Raw genomic sequence first — 18,620 nt, forward strand, 5'->3', positions numbered from 1 at the left:
AAGCTGAATTCACCAGGATGATGTAACAATCATGCATTTTTATGTACTTAATAATACATCTTCAATACGTAGAATGCAAAAATTGTCAGTACTATAACAAAAAGACCCCAAGAATTAGTAAAAATATAGATGTGAAGGGGCACCTGGGTGGCTCAGTTGGTTAAGCATCCAACTCTTGATTTTTGACTCAGGTCACGATCTCAAGGTCGTGAGATCCAGTCCTGCGTGAGGCTCTGCACTCAGTGAGGAGTCTGACTAAGATCCTCTCTCTCCATTATGAGGCAAAAAAAAAAAAAAAGATTCTCTCTCTGCTCCCTCAGCCCCCTGCCCCCACTCTCTCTCAAATAAATAAATAAATAAAATCTTAAAAAAAAAAAAAGAAGAAAATGTCCATCACCAAAAAAGTCCATCAATAGTAGAATAGAGTCAAGCAGAGTCAATTATCATATGGTTTCACTTACTTGTAGAGCACAAGGAATAACACAGAGGACACGGGGAGATGGAGAGGAGAAGTGAATTGGGGGAAATCCTAGGGGAGACTGTGAGAGACTGTGGACTCCGAGAAACAAACTGAGAGTTTTGGAGGGGAGGGGGTGGGGGGATGGGTGAGACTGGTGGTGGGTATTAAGGAGGGTACATATTGCATGGAGCACTGGGCGTGGTGCATAAACAATGAATCTTGGAACACTGAAAAAATAAAATAAAATTTAAAAAAATAGTAGAATAGAAATATAAATTGCAATATATTCATATAATGAAATCCTGTATAGCTATAAACTGTAACAAGCTATAGTTACACTGTGGGTGAATCAGAACAAAAAGATATTCAATAAAAGCAACTAGATACTAAAGAATATACATACTGAATGATTAAATTTATAAAAATTCCAAAATGTAAACTGTACTGTTCAGGGATACATAGTAAAACCACAAAGCAAAGCAGAGAAAGCATTACTCTGAAGTAAGGAAAGTGACTCTCTCTGAGCAGGACGAACTAAGGACTTCTGAGGGGCTGACAGTTTACTATGTCTTTTTTTTTTTTTAAGATTTATGTTTTTAAGTTTTTATTTAAATTCCAGTTAGTTAACATACATATGAAACTAACATATTAGTTTCAGGTGTACAATATTACTCAACACCTGCATACAATAGTTGGAGCTCATCACAACAGGTGCACACCTTAATCCCCATCACCTGTTTCCTCCATTCCCCCCACCCCCAACCTCCTTGCTGGTAACCATCAGTTTGTTCTCTATAATTAATAGTCTGTTTCTTGGTTTGCCTCTCTCACTCTTTTTTCCCCTATGCTTATTTGTTTTGTTTCCTAAATAGGAGGCTAAGACAGAAAAGTTGAAAGATTTAACCAAAGTTAAAGAGCAAATCACTGATGGGAGTATGAAGGGATGATCTAATAAATTTTAAAGTTTGTGTCTACCTTCCAGCTCTTATCACCATCACATTGCCTGTTACCTTGGCAAACAAGAGAATGGAAAGACACAGAGAAAACGTGACCTTCATACAATGTGCAAATTAAGTTCCTGGGTATCATCTTCCTATTTGTGAAGGATAAATCAGGGTAACAATAAAAATGTTTTCCCTTTACACCGATTTAGGGGAAAAACTGTAATAACACTTTTAGGTGCCTGAAACTGCAACTGAAACCTATTTTTGTAAACACTCCCATTTATCATTTAAAATGCTCCTGTTTAGGGGCACCTGGGTGGCTCGGTGGGTTAAGTCTCTGCCTTCAGCTCAGGTCCTGATCTCAGGGTCCTCGGATCGAGCCCCGCATCGGGCTCTCTGCACAGCAGGGAGCCTGCTTTCCTCTCTCTCTCTGCCTGCCTCTCTGCCTACTTGTGATCCCTCTCTGTCAAATAAATAAATAAAATCTTTTAAAAAAAAATAAATAAAAAATAAATAAATAAAATGCTCCTGTTTAGTGAAGTACTAGTTCAACTAAATCTACGGCTCTAGATACGTTAAGAAACTCTACCTGTAATCTATTCACTTTCTGCGCTTCTTTCAAAGATACCACATGGCCTTTGTTTTCCTGGACCATCATTTGCACTTGGTTCTTTAGTTCCTTCACCTCCAGTTCTCTCTGATGAAACACAACTTCATCGGCAGCCAGCGCACACTGGGAGGAGGGAAAGAGAGCACAAGACATTCACCATGGAAAACATTCAGGACAGCCCAGAAATTACTACAGAAACTGCGGATTTATTGACGATTTGACGATATCTCTTGAAATTTTTCTTATCCTATTCACTTTCAACACTTTTCTCTCCTCATTAGGAGAAAGAAACAGTGTCGAGGACCTAGCATGACTATAACCTAAGAATTAATTACTGTAATGATAGAAAATTTTTCCTGGTTTTAGTTCCTGATTTTTAAAACCAAAAAGTTACTCAGTTTCTAGAATGCACTCAGTTAAGATTTTTACAAGTTTGCTAGAATTGCCATGAGATTTTTAATGTGGGCTTTTAAAAATCAAAGAGGTCACATTTTTCAAACTGATCTATAGAGTCAAGGATGCATTTGGATTTTTAAATAGAGAATATCTAATTTTATGGACTTTCACTATGAAGAGATATTTTGAAGAGGACTAAAAATATGGTTAAACAAAGAGTTTTTATAATTTCTAGTGAATTGTGCCTGTTTTCAAATAAACTTGGGATATGCAAATAATACTTTAAAACAATTTTTATTTTTTTTAATTTTTTAAAGATTTTATTTATTTATTTGACAGAGATTACAAGTAGGTGGAGAGGCAGGCAGAGAGAGAGAGGGAAGCAGGCTCCCTGCTGAGCAGAGAGCCCAATGCGGCTCGATCCCAGGACCCTGAGATCATGACCTGAGCCAAAGGCAGAGGCTTTAACCCACTGATCTACCCAGGTGGTCCATAAAACAATTTTTAAATTAAATAAACAGAAAGAAACGTAACGTTTGCCAGGAGTCTATTCTATGCTAGATAATGATTTGACATTTTAAAAATATCTCACTGAATAGACGAGGTTCCTTTTTCATGAAGAAACTAAGAGATTAAGGCCTCTCCCCAAGATGACACAGTAGATTAACTAAACTCCTGATCTTCTAGCCCAGGGCCTATCTAGATCCAAAGCCCGTGCTCGTTCTTCTAAGCTACAGGAAAAGACAAGAACAAGTAACTGATTTGCAAAAATGAGTGTTCACTTTACATAAGATTTCATTCACAGAGGGGCGCCTGGGTGGTTCAGTGGGTTAAAGCCTCTGCCTTCGGCTCAGGTCATGATCTCAGGGTCCTGGGATGGAGCTTCACATCAAACTCTCTGCTCAGCGGGGAGTCTGCTTCCCCCCACCCCTCTGCCTGCCTCTCTGCCTACTTGTGATCTCTGTCTGTCAAATAAATAAAATCTTAAAAAAAAAAAAAAGATTTCATTCACAGAAACAGGCTATGTATGTGACTTCTCAAGCAATGGCATCAGGGTAGATGGGCCCCCGCACTGAGAACCCACAGCCTGAGGCCTGCCTTGATTTTGTCACAACCTCATAGTAGCACTTAGGGTAAGGCCCTTCTTTTCTCTGCTGGGGATCCTCAAATGACCAAATAAGAAAAGGACACATGACCCTGTTAGTCCTTATGACTCCATATGTGTATAGGATCTATGTGACTTCTTTCATAAAATAAGCTATAACTGAGATGCCTGGGTGGCTCAGTTGGTTAAGCAGCTGCCTTCAGCTCAGGTCATGATCCCAGGGTCCTGGGATTAAGTCCCACATCAGGCTCCTTGCTCGGTGGGGAGCCTGCTTCTCTCTCTGCCTCTGCCTGCCACTCTGCCTGTTTGTGCTCTCTCTCTCTCTCTGACAAATAAATAAATAAAATCTTAAAAGAAAAAAAAAAAAAGAATAGGAAATATTCCTTCTTAAAAATGTAAGCTATAAGGGGCTCCTGGGTGGCTCAGTGGGTTAAAGCCTCTGCCTTCGGCTCAGGTCGTAATCTCAGGGTCCTGGGATCGAGCCCCGAATCGGGTTCTCTGCTTAGCGGGGAGCCTGCTTCCTCCTCTCTCTCTCTGCCTGCCTCTCTGCCTACTTGTGATCTGTCTGTCAAAAAAAAAAACAAAAAAACATATATATATATATATATATATACACACACACATACATACATATATATATATATATGAGCTATAACTGTAATTCTCATTGGCTAATATCCTCTCTTATGGTAAAATTAATTGTGCATTTGAGCTTAAAATGTAAAATATTACAATAATTAGAAATACAAATTCTCTCTCCCTCTCTCTCTGCCCCTCCCCCTGCTTTCCCTCTCTCTCCCTCTGTCTCTGAAATAATTTTTTTTTAAATGTAGTTTGGCTCCCAGTACTGCATATTTAACTATTCTTACACATGCTTTATAAGCTACAGCTCTATTATTTATTAAAAGTGTTTAACTGTTGAGTAAAATCATATTCACATACTGTTCCTGTATTCGAAATATGGAATAAAAAGGCAACAAGGTCCTTTAAGAGGTATTTATTAGGGGATGGGGTGTTCTAATAATTGACTAATAGCAAAAACCAAGGATTCCAACACTACTGGACAGTGTCTAAAAAGGAGAAGATGGTAACTTTGGAGTGACATTTCCCTAGCAACAGGCAATAATTCTACCTGGAAGATGGCCCACAACCGCATCTTGGCTCGGAATTTTTTTTAAAGTACTTGTCTGCTTGTGTAATAGGCTCAAGGGAGCAGGGCTGAGCAAAGAGAACATCCACGCCTCTCCCCGCATAGACTTGCTATCTCCCTGCACAGAGTTCATCAAGTGGCCTTCACAGTAACCCCTGGCACGTGGTCCTGCATACAACTGCTAAGTCCAATCACTTAGCTGTCACTGCTATGTAACGTCAGTCCAGGCAGGTGAAAAATGAATAAGATAATAATGAACTGGTATTTATGGAGCCTTACTCCTGGCCAGGCATCGTTCTCATCATTTTATGGGAACTAGTGCTTTAATAATCTTCACAATGGGCGATGCCTGGGTGGCTCAGTGGGTTAAAGCCTCTGCCTTCCGCTCAGGTCATGATCCCAGAGTCCTGGGATTGAGCCCCGTGTCGGGCTCTCTGCTCAGCAGGAGCCTGCCTCCCTTCCTCTCTCTCTGCCTGCCTCTCTGCCTACTTGTGATCTGTGTCAAAAAAATAAATAAAATCTTTAAAAAAAAATAAATAATAATCTTCACAACAACCCTACAAGGTGCTTGTTAATATTGTTTCTATTTTATAGATGAGGAAACTGAAGCACAGAGAGGTGAAGTATTTGCCTAAGGTCACAGAGCGAGGCAGCAAAGGAGTCAGGATTCAAACCTTGGGGGTTTGGGTACCTATGTTCTTAACTATTATGTTTATTCTGTCTCTCTCACAGAAAAGAACAGAAAAGGAAGTTTAAAAACAACTTTTTAAAGAGACATATGGGGTGAGGAATAACAGCTGTCATCTATTTGCTATTCAGCGGTATCCAGGATTATTAGTCCTGCAAGACGGCAGACCAAAAAGACAAAATCCATTTTTTAAAATTGGGAAATACTGGGGCACCTGGGTGACTCAGTGGGTTATGCCTCCGCCTTCAGCTCAGGACGTGATCTCAGGGTACCGGGATTGAGTCCCGCATCAGGCTCTCTGCTCAGTAGGGAGCCTGTTTCCCCCTCTCTCTCTGCCTGCCTCTCTGCCTACTTGTGATCTCTCTCTCTGTGTCAAATAAATAAATAAATAAAATCTTTAAAAAAAATAAAAATAAAAAAAATAAAATTGGGAAATACTGAACATTCTATCTCTCACTTGAAGATTAATAGCATCCACCAGCACTTTCAAAGTCCTGAGAAGTCTTAGGTTCTCTGCAATCCAGCTAGCATTCCCGAAAATCATTTGCTCCTGATTCCCTTTTTCACCAAGACTGTTAATATCTTTGGAAAGCCTTAATCTTGAATGCATCATCTCGAGCAAGTGTAATTCAGGGTTTCCAACAGATGGAGAGAAAAAGTTAGTATCCACCCCATCCTCAACCAAGGGGTTTTATGGGTTTCCACTTTTAGGCACCTTAAAAGCAGGAAGGAAAAGCACTTCCTGCCAACCCCTACAGCGCCCCAAAGTTCCAGCTTCCCATCAACCACACTTCCCGTTCTGCCAGTGTCTTATACCAAGGAGGAAGGGCCAGGCCTGCCCTATCTACAAGGAAGGTAGGGCAGAGTCACTGCTTTAAAAAAAAAAAAAAAATCCATAATTTTAGAGGTTTTACTTTAAATGTTTATATTTAAATATCAGAAGCTCTGAGATAGAACCAGCAGTCCTCACAGTGTATTCAGCAAAGACCCTTTTGGCACGTGCTTTAGGTGCTTTCAGGGCATCCAAGAGATCAAAACTATTTTTAGTATTAATTAATTTATTTATTTATACTATTTAGTATTAATAATACTAAGCCAATATTTTCCCTGTTTACCACGCTGACATTTGCACTGATGGTACATAAGGGTGGGTAAAACTGCTGATTCCTAGCGTGAATAGGGGACATGTCACCAAACTGTACCAGGAGTCACTGTCTTCCTCACTGCCACGCACTCACAATACAAACAAATGCCAGCTTCACTTAAGAATATCTTGATGGGGTCACCTGGGTGGCTAAGTGGGTTAAAGCCTCTGCCTTCGGCTCAGGTCATGATCCCAGGGTCCTGGGATGGAGCCCCACATCGGGCTCTCTGCTCAGCAGGGAGCCTGCTTCCTCCTCTCTCTGCCTGCTTCTCTGCCTACTTGTGATCTCTGTCTGTCAAATAAATAAATAAAATCTATTAAAAAAAAAAAAAGGGAAAACCATCATTTTGGGGGACCTGGGTGGCTCAGTCATTAGGTATCTGCCTTCGGCTCAAGTCATGATCCCAGGGTCCTGGGTTCGAGCCCCGCATCGGGCTCCCTGCTTAGCGGGAAGCCTGCTTCTCCCTCTCCCACTTGCCCTGCTTGTGTTCCCTCTCTCACTGTGTGTCTCTCTCTCTGTCAAATAAATAAATAAATAACCTTTTTTAAAAAAGAAAGAAAACCATCATTTCAAGGGAAACAACAATATTTGCTGCAAATGATAAAATTCAAGTTTCATGCAAAAATTAGAATTTTGGAATACATTTCTGCTGCAAGTCTGATGGGTTCCAATAATTAAAGACCCTGATGGTAAGATCAGTAGGTAAGATTAGTGAATGTAATTACTTGATACTGTCTAATGATAGGCATCAACATTTGGAAGATCTACATAATTTAGTAAACAAATATTTTCCACATGACCAATAAATGACAATTTTGAATCATGTGATAAAAGATCCAAAGTACAAGATATAGTGAATTTTAAGGTATAAATATTAATGTAACAAAGACAGTTTCAAATTCCACACAGCCAGTAACCATTAGGAAATCTCTACTGGTTGAGTTTGGGTGTAATAGCAAAGACAAAATATCCATAATTATCTGAAAAAGCCATTAAAAGATTCCTCCCTTCCAACTACAAATCTATATGAAGCTGGTTTTTCTTCATGTACTTCAACAAAAATAACATATTGCAGCGAACTGAAAGCTGAAGTAGATATGAAAATCCGCCTGCCTTCTATTAAGCCAGACATGTAAAATGTGAAACAATTCCATTCTTACTAAACTTCTTTTGTTTTGGAAGATAGTTATCCTTCATGAAAAAAAGTTATTTATTTTACATGTAATCAGGCTATTATTGGTAGTTTTGAGTGAGTTAATTGTTTACATTTTTGTGTTTTAATTCTAATGTGGCAAATATTAATAGATACAGTCCCCATAAACAAAAGCTCTTTAGAGGACCTCGTTTTACTTTATTTTATTTTTTTTAAAGATTTTATTTCTTTATTTGACAGACAGATCACAAGTAGGCAGAGAGAGATGGGGGGAAGCAGGCTCCCCGCTGAGCAGAGAGCCCTATGCAGGGCTCAATCCCAGGACCCTGGGATCATGACCTGAGCCAAAGGCAGAGGCTTTAATCCACTGAGCCACCCAGGCGCCCCTAGAGGACCTCGTTTTAAAATTGTAAAGAAATCTTGTGAACAGGGCGCCTGGGTGGCTCAGATGGTTAAGCCTCTGCTTTCAGCTCAGGTCATGATCCCCTGCCCTGGGATCGAGTCCCGCATCAGGCTCCCTGCTCAACGGGGAGCCTGCTTCTCCCTCTCCTGCTCCCCCTGCTTGTGCTCTCTCTCTCTTTCTCTGTCAAATAAATAAATAAAATCTTTAGGAAAAAAAAAAAAGAAATCTTGTGAACAAAAAGTTCAAGAGCTGCTGTAATAGAGGTTTCTTTCTAATACATATAAAAAGGTCTTGAGGAAAGATTTCTAACTAGAAAGCTATGTTTTTAACTATACATTTTCCTATTTTCAAAAACTGGCAGAATATCCATTTGTCTACCAGACCCCCATGTAAGGAGGACTGGATGTATCTTGTTTCCCATGATTTCCCCAGTGACATAAAATCTTCCCATACTGTGTGTGAATGGAAGGTGAGAAGCGTAACTCTGAACTCAACGTACGTTTATATAATATGAATACGTATACCTACATCCCTTAAATACTGTCAAATAAGATGATTGCTTTGCTTGTTCAAAAAACCCAGCATTCCACACTCAAGGGATGAAGTATTTTTTTTCCTTCAAGAACTACCGACCCAAAGAGGAATAAAGACTCACTAACGTACAACTTCACTTTGTTTTCTGAAATTGTCTTTCTCTTCATCCTCTAAATCAATGAGCAGGTCCATAAGATTCTGCTTCATAAATATACCAAGTGAAGATATTAAAAGAGAAAGGAGAAGGAGCTGAGAAGGTGTGAATTAAGAGGACAAAGCGGTAGGAACAGGGAAGTAACTGAGTGAAGGCAAATGCACACATAATCTTTTCGAAAAACTTCTGAGGTTCCAAAATGACCCTTGCCCCAGTAAAGGAGTCGTCCAACAAGCCACCAACAAAAGGCAAACACATACCTGGCATTTCTTCAGCTCTCGCTTCAGCTGGAGGACCGTAACATGCTGAGGCCCTTCTCCCAGGTTGCCGAGGCCGTGGCTCCCTCTGAAGGAGGTGATCACCGCCTTCTTGATGTCCTGAGTCATGTTCAGCCACTCCTGCAGTTTGTGCAGCTGCTTCGGGTTCAGTCGGACGGCCTCCTTTAGGTCCACCAGGAAGGTAACGGCCTCCTCCACGCAGTTCTGGTAACTCAGACATTCGCCTTGCAACTGGGCCACTTGCTCCTCCAGAGCATGGATCCTGTTTCTCTCAGGAGTCTCCTCTGGATGGATCTGGCTGGTTTGGCTGATGCTAGCCTGTTGGCTTTGCAAAGCTTCTCGAAGCAACTTGATTTCAAACTCCATTTCGTCCATTCGGTCTGACTCGGGGCTGAAGTTTAAGGTGGGCTTGTTTCTAATGTTGCGGGCTCTGTTGGCATATTTGAGGGAATTTAAGGACTCATCAAAATCGGAGGAGGATGGGCTGACACAAGTGATCATGACAGTCTTGGCGCTGCCTCCCAGGGAATCTTTCAGAAGCCGGGTAATTTTCGCGTCCCTATATGGAATATGTGAACTCTTCCTGCGGGGGTCCCCGAGAGCGCTGATGACGTTGCCTAAAGCCAGCAACCCACTGTTGATCTGAATGGATTCTTTGAACCGTTCGCCAGTATTCCCTGTTTTGGTTACTCTTTCGGAGCCAGCCAAGTCCACAAAGTGGAACTTTGAGACAATCTGCCGACGGGAGTACCACGATCCGTCTTCACCTGCCTCTACGTTTTTCTCCACTTGACAGATGCTGATTGTAAAAATCGCATGTGATCTACTGGAGTGCTCGTTCATTTGCGTGGTCCCTGTATGCCTGGCTGCATTCCCCATCTCCAGGAGACTCATCACCTCATCTGTGCTCTCCACCTGGCATTCTTTGGCCCCAACAATCACTTAAAACAGCAACAGCAAGTTTTTAAACCAAATTTTAATCAAAACCCAATTACAACAGTTAATATTGGCTGAACTGCCCAGGCTAAGAAAAGCTCTTAAAAATAAAAAAATCAATAGCACTTCAAACTATAGCGACATCAGCAACATCATTAAGTAATTTTGGATAATCTCCCAAAGGAACGATTTTAATAGACAGCACTCATTTTGATATTTACATTCTAAAAGAAGTAATATATACATATATTTTAAATAATCTGGTTTCTTTGGAGTCACACTCAATTCTTTAAGATGGCTGACTAAAGAAAAACTCTTTATTCCAGTATTTTGACTTGCTCTAACAGACTTACTAAAAAAAATAGATTAAACAGAAAGCTCAAAAGAATTAATCAGCAGTAGATTAATGAAGAGAAATTCATGTCTTTTGAGTTTTGTTAATATTCAAGTCATCCTTAGGCTTATGGTTTTTGGTATTGTGTGGTCATGACCAACGATAAATGACAACTTCAGTGTAAATAAAATTGGTTATTCATTTTAAAAATAGGTATGCCCTACATAATAGCAGAGTACAAGGTAAACAAATGTGATTGCAATTAAAAAAAAAAAGTTTCTATTTCAAGAACAGCGGAATAAGAGCCGCAAATAAACCAAAGCTTACTGCCCACATTATTTGTTTATATTCAAACATATTTCAAAAAGCAGCAGGCAGATTTGGGATTTGAATCAGAGCAGTAAAGCTCCTGATTCTGTGCTTGAATTACAGTGTCCCATTTCCTCTTTATACAGATCCTGTTATGTCACTGTCTTCTTGAAAAATAATCATTTTGCTTTCATTATTTCCAACATGACACATTAACAACCGAGAACATTTAAAGTTCTAGTACCTATACTACAAACGGGGAATGCTAAAAGATCAGCAATTATAAAACATGACAATGTACCTGTAAAGCAAAGGATAACTTTCATAAAATTTTCCCGTTACGCTACAGCTTAGCACTATCTCTGGTCCTCAAACCCAGCTGCGAATCACCTGGAAGTTTTATAAAAGAGAAAGTAGCAAGGCTCAGGCCCCATTCCGGACAAACTCATGAGAGTTTCTGAAAAGTGGGGCCCAAAAGACAGTATTTCTTAAAAAGCTTCCACGGTGATACTGATGGTGCAGCATCCCAGGCTGGATATGAAACATTGCTTCACACACAGGAACTAAATAAATATGTCAAACAAATAAACTTTGGTAATGAATGGAACATTACATAAGACAGACGCCAATTGGTCTTAAGACAATTTGTTGCATCTTCCCAAAACTTTTGCAGAACTGATATTAGCTATTAAGTTTATCAGAAGGCATAGTGTATACTTCTGCATTATTTGACTCTTCTAAAATAAACATGTGTCATTTCTGTTATCTTCTTAAGAGAAGATAAAAACACTCAATAATTATATTTTATACGATACAGAAGCTCAAAACATTGGTCTGAAGTCTGTCCAGAAAAGAGAAACTATACTGAATTATCTACTAAGACCATAAACTACTATGTCTGCTTTCTTTCTAAAAAACAAAACAAAAACCATTTTCTCCAAACATCGAGGAATGCCAGGGCTGCCAAGACAAGGCCAATAAGAGGACAAACTTCACTGCCCCCTGCAGGCAGTCTGAATGATCTGACTTTCCTAACCGCTAGGAAATTCCCTCAAGGAGTCAGTGACTCCTCAGGTCAAGTCTCCACCTTTGTCTCCAAGAAGGGTTCTACCTAAGTATCTTTTCTAAGAGAGAAACACACCCAAGTCAGTGTTATTAATAATAGTGAAAATCTAGAAACAGCTTAAATGTCCAAGAATGGAGCATTAATTTTAAAAAGCATAATACATTCCAAAGACAAAATTACCACACGACCACGAAGAGTCATAAGTTTGAAAAATACTTAACGGTGTGTGAAAATGCCCACAATATAAATATTAAGTGAAAAAATAAGGAACAATGTTACACGTCGGGTTCTAAGTATATTAAAAAAAATTTATATGTGCACAGAAAAAGAAATCTAGAAGGAAACACACCAAAAACAGAAGTTGTTCTTTCTGGGTTCTGGGATTAAAGATGATCTTCAACTTTCTTCCTTAAACTTTCCTATGTTTTCAAAGTGTTCTATGCTGAACATATTACCCTTTAAATCAGAAAAGCAGAAAGTGTTATTCTTTAAAATACTTATATTTTGACCCATCTAACCTTCTCCCATTTCAAAACAAATGGATAATGAAATTAACGGGTTGTTAGCATAGAAATTGTTGTTAGCATAGAAATTGTTGTTAGCATAGAAATTCAGACCACAAGAAGCACAACAATGGACAGTGTCGATATGGAGAAGCAAACACATAAACGGTACAAATTTTATAAAGAGAGAGAGAGAAAGAGAGAGGAGGTGACAGATGTGGTGGGACAAAATCAAAGAGGAAGAAAGGAGAATTCTGGAACAACCTGGACAAACATCAAAGGAAGAAGCCATCCCAACTCTGGGGAAAACTCTGGGAGAAAAAAAAAAAGCACGAAAACTAATTTAGCCTATTTCGAAGTCTTGTTGGAGATCAACTCAGAGCACAGGCAATTATAGAAAATAAGTACCTTGAATTACAACTTATTAACTTAATCTTACCAACCTGTCTGAACTATGTTTCACCTGGGTGATTTAATGGATATTGGTAATCAAAAAGTTACCCAATTTTAAAGTAAAAACAAATGCATTTTGCTTCGATGTCTGTTTTAAAGATTCTTTGGAATACATCCTGAAACTCAATTAAATCACATCTACTTGCTAATGAAGGCTATCAGTTAAGTAGGCTACTTTACCTGTGTTTCCTTTTTCATCTTCTCGGATGTGAAGATCCTTCATAGATGTTTCCAATTCTAGAAGATCTCTTAGGTCTTCCTTATATACTTCGATATAAGACACTTTAATACTAAAGTCAATGCTAGGGTTTTCAGAGATGTTTTGAAATATTTCATGGATAGCTCGAGGAATGATACCCTTTTGTCCTTCCACAACTGAAGCTAAAAATTTAAAGAAAGGACATGTGAAAATTAAAATATAAGAAAGGCTAAAACCCTACATTTACAACATATTTTTTATATAACTATATTATAAATTTTTAAAACCATAACTTCAAAACTCATGTGTAAAGTTTTCCACAATTTTTTAAACAGTTTTAAAAATTTTAAATAAGCAGAAGAATAAATTTGAGACTTAAGGTTAAATATGTTAAGCCAATTTAGAAACCTACCCACCATTTGTAGCATCGTTCCATGGGAAATACATTCCAAGCTACAAAAAGCTGGCTTTCAAATGAACTTTAAAAACAGGTTCCAGGTTGAAAATTACCAATGTTTAGATCTTGGGCAGCATCCTGAAAATCTGAACCTCTATTAACTTGGACTGCCTTTCACCTAATTTAAGATGCAAGACTGCCATCATGTGGCAAGTAAAGGAAGCTATAGGTTTTTCTAATACAAAGGAAAAAATGAAAATTGAAGATTCTTTCCTTTTTTTTTTAAGATTTATTTTATTTATTTTAGAGACAGTGTGTGTTATACACAAACACTGAATCATAGAACACTACATCAAAAACTAATGATGTACTGTATGGTGACTAACATGTCATAAAAAAGAATAAATAAAATGGAATCATACAAAAAAAAAATTATTTATCTTAGAGAGGATGCGTGTGTATGTGCAAGTGGGGAGAGCGGGAGAGGGAGAGGGGAAGAGACTCCCTCCCGAGTGTGGATCCAACAGGATCCCAGGACCCTGAGATCATGATCTGAGCAGAAATCAAGAGTTAGTCACTTAACCCACTAAAGATCCCTTTTTGAGAGTTTCCAAGAACTAGCCAACAGCATTATGTATAAATTACAGTGCAATACATATTTTGTAGATTAGCCAGAATGTAAGGCTGATTTGAAATAGCTCATTCATTCCCCACTTCAACAGATAACAAAGCACAATAATTAAAAAGACTTATCAGAATGCTGAATTTCAAATAATATTTATAATAGTTTCAATATGTAGTTCCGTAATCTAAATATCACACTTTTCAATGTTATACTTACATTCCTGAGATAGACTGTTTCAAGAGAGAGAACTTGTAAAGTTTTATATCTCAACAGCCATTATTTAGCTATTATGTTATTTATAGAACATACAAGTGTTTCTAGAGAATGTATGCCTGGTACAAGTCAGTAAATCCAAGGTTCTGAGAAGTAGGAAAATGAATATTAGTAAATAAGCACCATACTGAAAAATAAGAGATTATTATTCTGCCACAGTGCCTAGCATGGTACCCCAGACACACTACAAATGCTCGACAAATTATTTATTGGAGGAAAAAAAAACAGCATTATAAAAAGATGCATAAATAGATGCATTATAAAAAGATGCATTATAAAAAGCAGCAGATGATTGATCCATTATAAAAAGATGCATTATAAAAAGCAGCAGATGATTGATCCAGAATTGGAGTCCTTAAAAGCCTGGGAAATAAAAAAATGCTTAACGATTTCACCAATATACCAAGAAATGTAACTTCAAACAACAAAGTATAATTTTTCACCTATCAGATGACCAAAAAAATATTTTGGATTTATAATATCCAATAAGTGGCAAGGATACAAGCAAATGGCTTTCATATGTTGGTGGTAGGAATTACAGCCTTTTGGGAAGCTGATTTGTCAGTATCTATTTACATTTTAAATGTGCATTCACTTTGACTCAAAAAATCCATTACTTGGAATCTGTTTTATACAAATACTAACACATGGTGCAAAGTTAAATATACAAAGATATACACTGCAACTTTTTTATGATAGTAAAAATCAGAAACAACCTAAGTAAATGTCCATTAATACTGGAATGGAGGAACTATGGTCTATTCAAACTCTGGAATATTATATAGTCCAAAAAATGAGGTGAAATTCTATGACCCATACAGGAAGTAATGGAATATTTTATATTGTCAAATGCAAAAATAAAGTTATAGAATCACAGGTATAATAATTCATTAAACAAACAAAACAACAAGAAAAAAAACTACATGTGTATTTCTAAAATGCCTAGAAAAACATCTAGAGACAAAGACCCAAATAAAATTTCTAATGGAAGGGAAGAAATAAGAACCAACACCACAGATAGACAAACAAACGTAACAGAATACCATGAAAACCTGTATGACAACAAACCGGACAACTTAGAAGGAATGGGTAAATTCCTAGAAACATACAACCTACCAAAACCAAAACAGGAAGAAATAGAAAATTTAAACAGACTAATCACTAGCAATGAAATTGAATCAGTAATTCAAAAACTCACAAAAAACAAAAATGCAGGACTAAACGGCTTCACAGAAGAATTCTACCAAACATTTCAAGAGTTAATACCCATTCTTCTCAGGGCACCTGGGTGGCTCAGTTGGTCAAGAATTCGGCTCTTAATTTCAGCTTAGGTCATGATCTTAGGGTATCAGGCTCCCCATTCAACAGAGTCTGCTTGTCTCCCTCTCTCCCTTGTTCTCATTCTCTCTCTAAAATGAATAAAGAAATCTTCGGAAAAAAGTTAATACCCACTCTTCTCAAATCATTAAAAAAAAAAAAATACAAGAGGAAAGAAAACTTCCAAATTCAAGCTTTAAAGCCAGTATCACCCTGATACCAAAACCAGATAAAGACACCCCCAAAAAAGAGAACTAAAGGCCAATATCTCTCATGAATATAGATGCAAAAATCCTCAACAAAAGACTAGTCAGTTGAATCCAATGATACATTAAAAAAATCATACCACCATCCAGTGGGATTTATTCCCACGATGCCAGTGGACTTTAATATTTGCAAAACAATCAATGCGATACATCATATCAATAACAGAAAGGATAGGGACACCTGAGTGGCTCTGTTGGTTAAGTAACTGCCTTCGGCTCAACTCATAATCCCAGGGTCCTGGGATCCTGCTTCTCCCTCTGCCTGCCTCTCTCCTTGCTTGTGCTTGCATGCTCTCTTTCTCTCTGACAAATAAGCAAATTAAATCTTTAAAAAAAAAAACAGTAAGGATAAAACCATAGGCTCATTCAATAAATGCAGAAAAACCATTTGACAAAGTGTAACATCCATTCATGATTAAAAAAAAAAAAACACCTCTGCAAAGTAGGTCCAGAAGGAATATAGTCAACATAATAAAGGCCATCTATGGAAAGCCCACAGCCAACATCATAGTCAATGGTGAAAAACTGAGAGTTTTCCCCCTAGGGTCAGGAATAAAACAAGGATGTTCATTCTCACTACTTTTTTCAACATAGTACTAGAAGTCCTAGCCTCAGCAATTAGACAACATAAAGAAATAAAGGGCGGGCACCTGGGTGGCTCAGTGGGTTAAGCCGCTGCCTTTGGCTCAGGTCATGATCTCAGGGTCCTGGGATCGAGTCCCACATCGGGCTCTCTGCTCAGCAGGGAGCCTGCTTCCCTCTCTCTCTCTCTGCCTGCCTCTCTGCTACTTGTGATCTCTCTCTGTCAAATAAATAAATAAAATCTTTAAAAAAAAAAAAAGAAAGAAAGAAAGGGCATCCAAACTGATAAGGAAAAAGTAAAACTCTCACTATTTGCAGACAACATGATACCATATACAGAAAACCCTAAAGATTGTACCAAAAAGTTACTAAAACTGATAAATGAATTCAGTAAAGCCTCAGGATACAAAATCAATGTTCAGAAATCTGCATTCCTATGCACTAATTATGAAGCAGCAGAAAGAAAATTAAACAACCCCATTTAAAAATCCCATTTAAAATCCCACCAAAAACAATAAAATATCTAAGAATAAACTTAATCAAAGAGGGGAAAGACCTGTACTCTGAAAATTATAAAACACTGATGAAAGAAACTGAAGATGACACAAAGAAATGGAAAGACACTCCATGCTTACGGACTGGAAGAAGAAATACTGTTAAAATACCCACATTACCAAAAGCAATCGACACATTCAGTGCAATCCCTATCAAAATACCACCAGCATTTTTCACAGAACTAGAACAAACAATTCTAAAATTCATATGGAACCACAAAAGACCCTGAAGAGCCAAAGCAGTCTTGAAAAAGAAAAACAAAACTGGGGTTTCACAATTCCAGTTATATTCAAGTTATATTATAAAACTTCAGCAGTCTGGGGAAAAACTGAGAGCTTTTCCTCTAAGGTCAGGAACACGGCAGGGCTGTCCACTACCACCACTACTGTTCAACATAGTACTAGAAGTCCTAGCCTCAGGAGTGAGACAACAAAAAGAATTAAAGGCATCCAAATCGGCAAAGAAGTCAAACTCCCACTCTTTGCAAAGGATATGACGCTTTACGTGGAAAACCCAAAAGACTCCACCCAAAACTGCCAGAACTCATACAGAAATTCAGTGAAGTGTCAGGATATAAAATCAATGCACCGAAATCAGTTGCATTTCTATACACCAATAACCAGACAGAAGAGAAATTAAGGAGTCAATCCCATTTACAGTTGCACCCAAAACCGTAAGATACTTAGGAATAAACCTAACCAAAGAGGCAAAGAATCTGTACTCAGAAAACTATAGAGTACTCATGAAAGAAATTGAGGAAGACGCAAAGAAATGGAAAAAGTTCCATGCTTATGGATTGGAAGAACAAATATTGTGAAAATGTCTATGCTACCTAGAGCAACCTATACATTTAATACAATCTCTGATCAAAATATCATCAACTTTTTTCACAGAACTAGAACAAATAATCCTAAAATTTATATGGAACCAGAAAAGACCCTGAATAGCCACAGGAATGTTGCAAAAGAAAACCAAAGCTGGTGGCATCACAGTTTCGGACTTCAAGATCTATTACAAAGCTGTCACCATCAAGACAGTGTGGTACTGGCACAAAAACAGACACATAGATCAGTGGAACAGAATAAAGAACCCAGAAATGGACCCTCAACTCTGTGGTCAACTAATCTTCGACAAAGCAGGAAAGAATAACTGATGGAAAAAAGACAGTCTTTTCTGGGCGCCTAGGTGGCCCAGTGGGTTAAGCCTCTGCCTTCCACTCAGGTCATGATCTCAGGGTCCTGGGATGGAGGCCCATCGAGGCCACGAGCTCTCTGCTCAGCGGGGAGCCTGTCCCCCCACTGCCTGCCTCTCTGCCTACTTGTGATCTCTGTCTGTCAAAAAAAAAAAAAAAAAAGACAGTGTCTTCAACAAACGCTGTTGGGAAAACTGGATAATCACATGCAGATGAACGAAACTGGATCACTTCCTTACACCATACAGAAAAATAGACTCAAAATGGATGAAAGACCTGAATGTGAGAGAGGAATCCATCAAAATCCTAGAGGAGAACACAGGCATCAACCTCTTTGACCTGAGCCGGAGCAACTTCTTACTAGACATGTTTCCCAAGGCAAGGGAAACAAAGGCAAAAATGAACCATTGGGACTTCATCAAGATCAAAAGGTTTTGGGGGGAAAAAGAAAGATAAAAAGTTTTTGCACAGCAAAGGAAACAGTCAACAAAACCAAAAAAACAACTGACAGAATGAGAAAAGATATTTGCAAATGACATATCAGATAAAGGGCTAGTATCCAAAATCTATAAAGAACTTAACAGTGTGCCTGG

The 18,620-nt window shown here is 38.3% G+C and overlaps 1 protein-coding gene across 1 annotated transcript in view; it reads right to left on the reverse strand.

Annotated features, from left to right (window-relative positions):
• Positions 1 to 18,620, reverse strand: part of KIF27 (kinesin family member 27) — an 86,025-nt gene that overhangs the window by 55,051 nt on the left and 12,354 nt on the right. The window contains exons 3-5 of the mRNA XM_080820782.1: positions 12,802 to 13,002; positions 9,003 to 9,961; positions 1,994 to 2,137 (exon numbers count right to left, since the gene is read on the reverse strand). Of these exons, the coding sequence (XP_080676908.1) occupies positions 1,994 to 2,137; positions 9,003 to 9,961; positions 12,802 to 13,002 (1,304 nt within the window). The remainder of the gene's footprint in view (positions 1 to 1,993; positions 2,138 to 9,002; positions 9,962 to 12,801; positions 13,003 to 18,620) is intronic.

The sequence above is a fragment of the Martes martes genome (assembly GCF_963455335.1).
Source record: "Martes martes genome assembly, chromosome: 12".
Classification (NCBI taxonomy): domain Eukaryota; kingdom Metazoa; phylum Chordata; class Mammalia; order Carnivora; family Mustelidae; genus Martes; species Martes martes.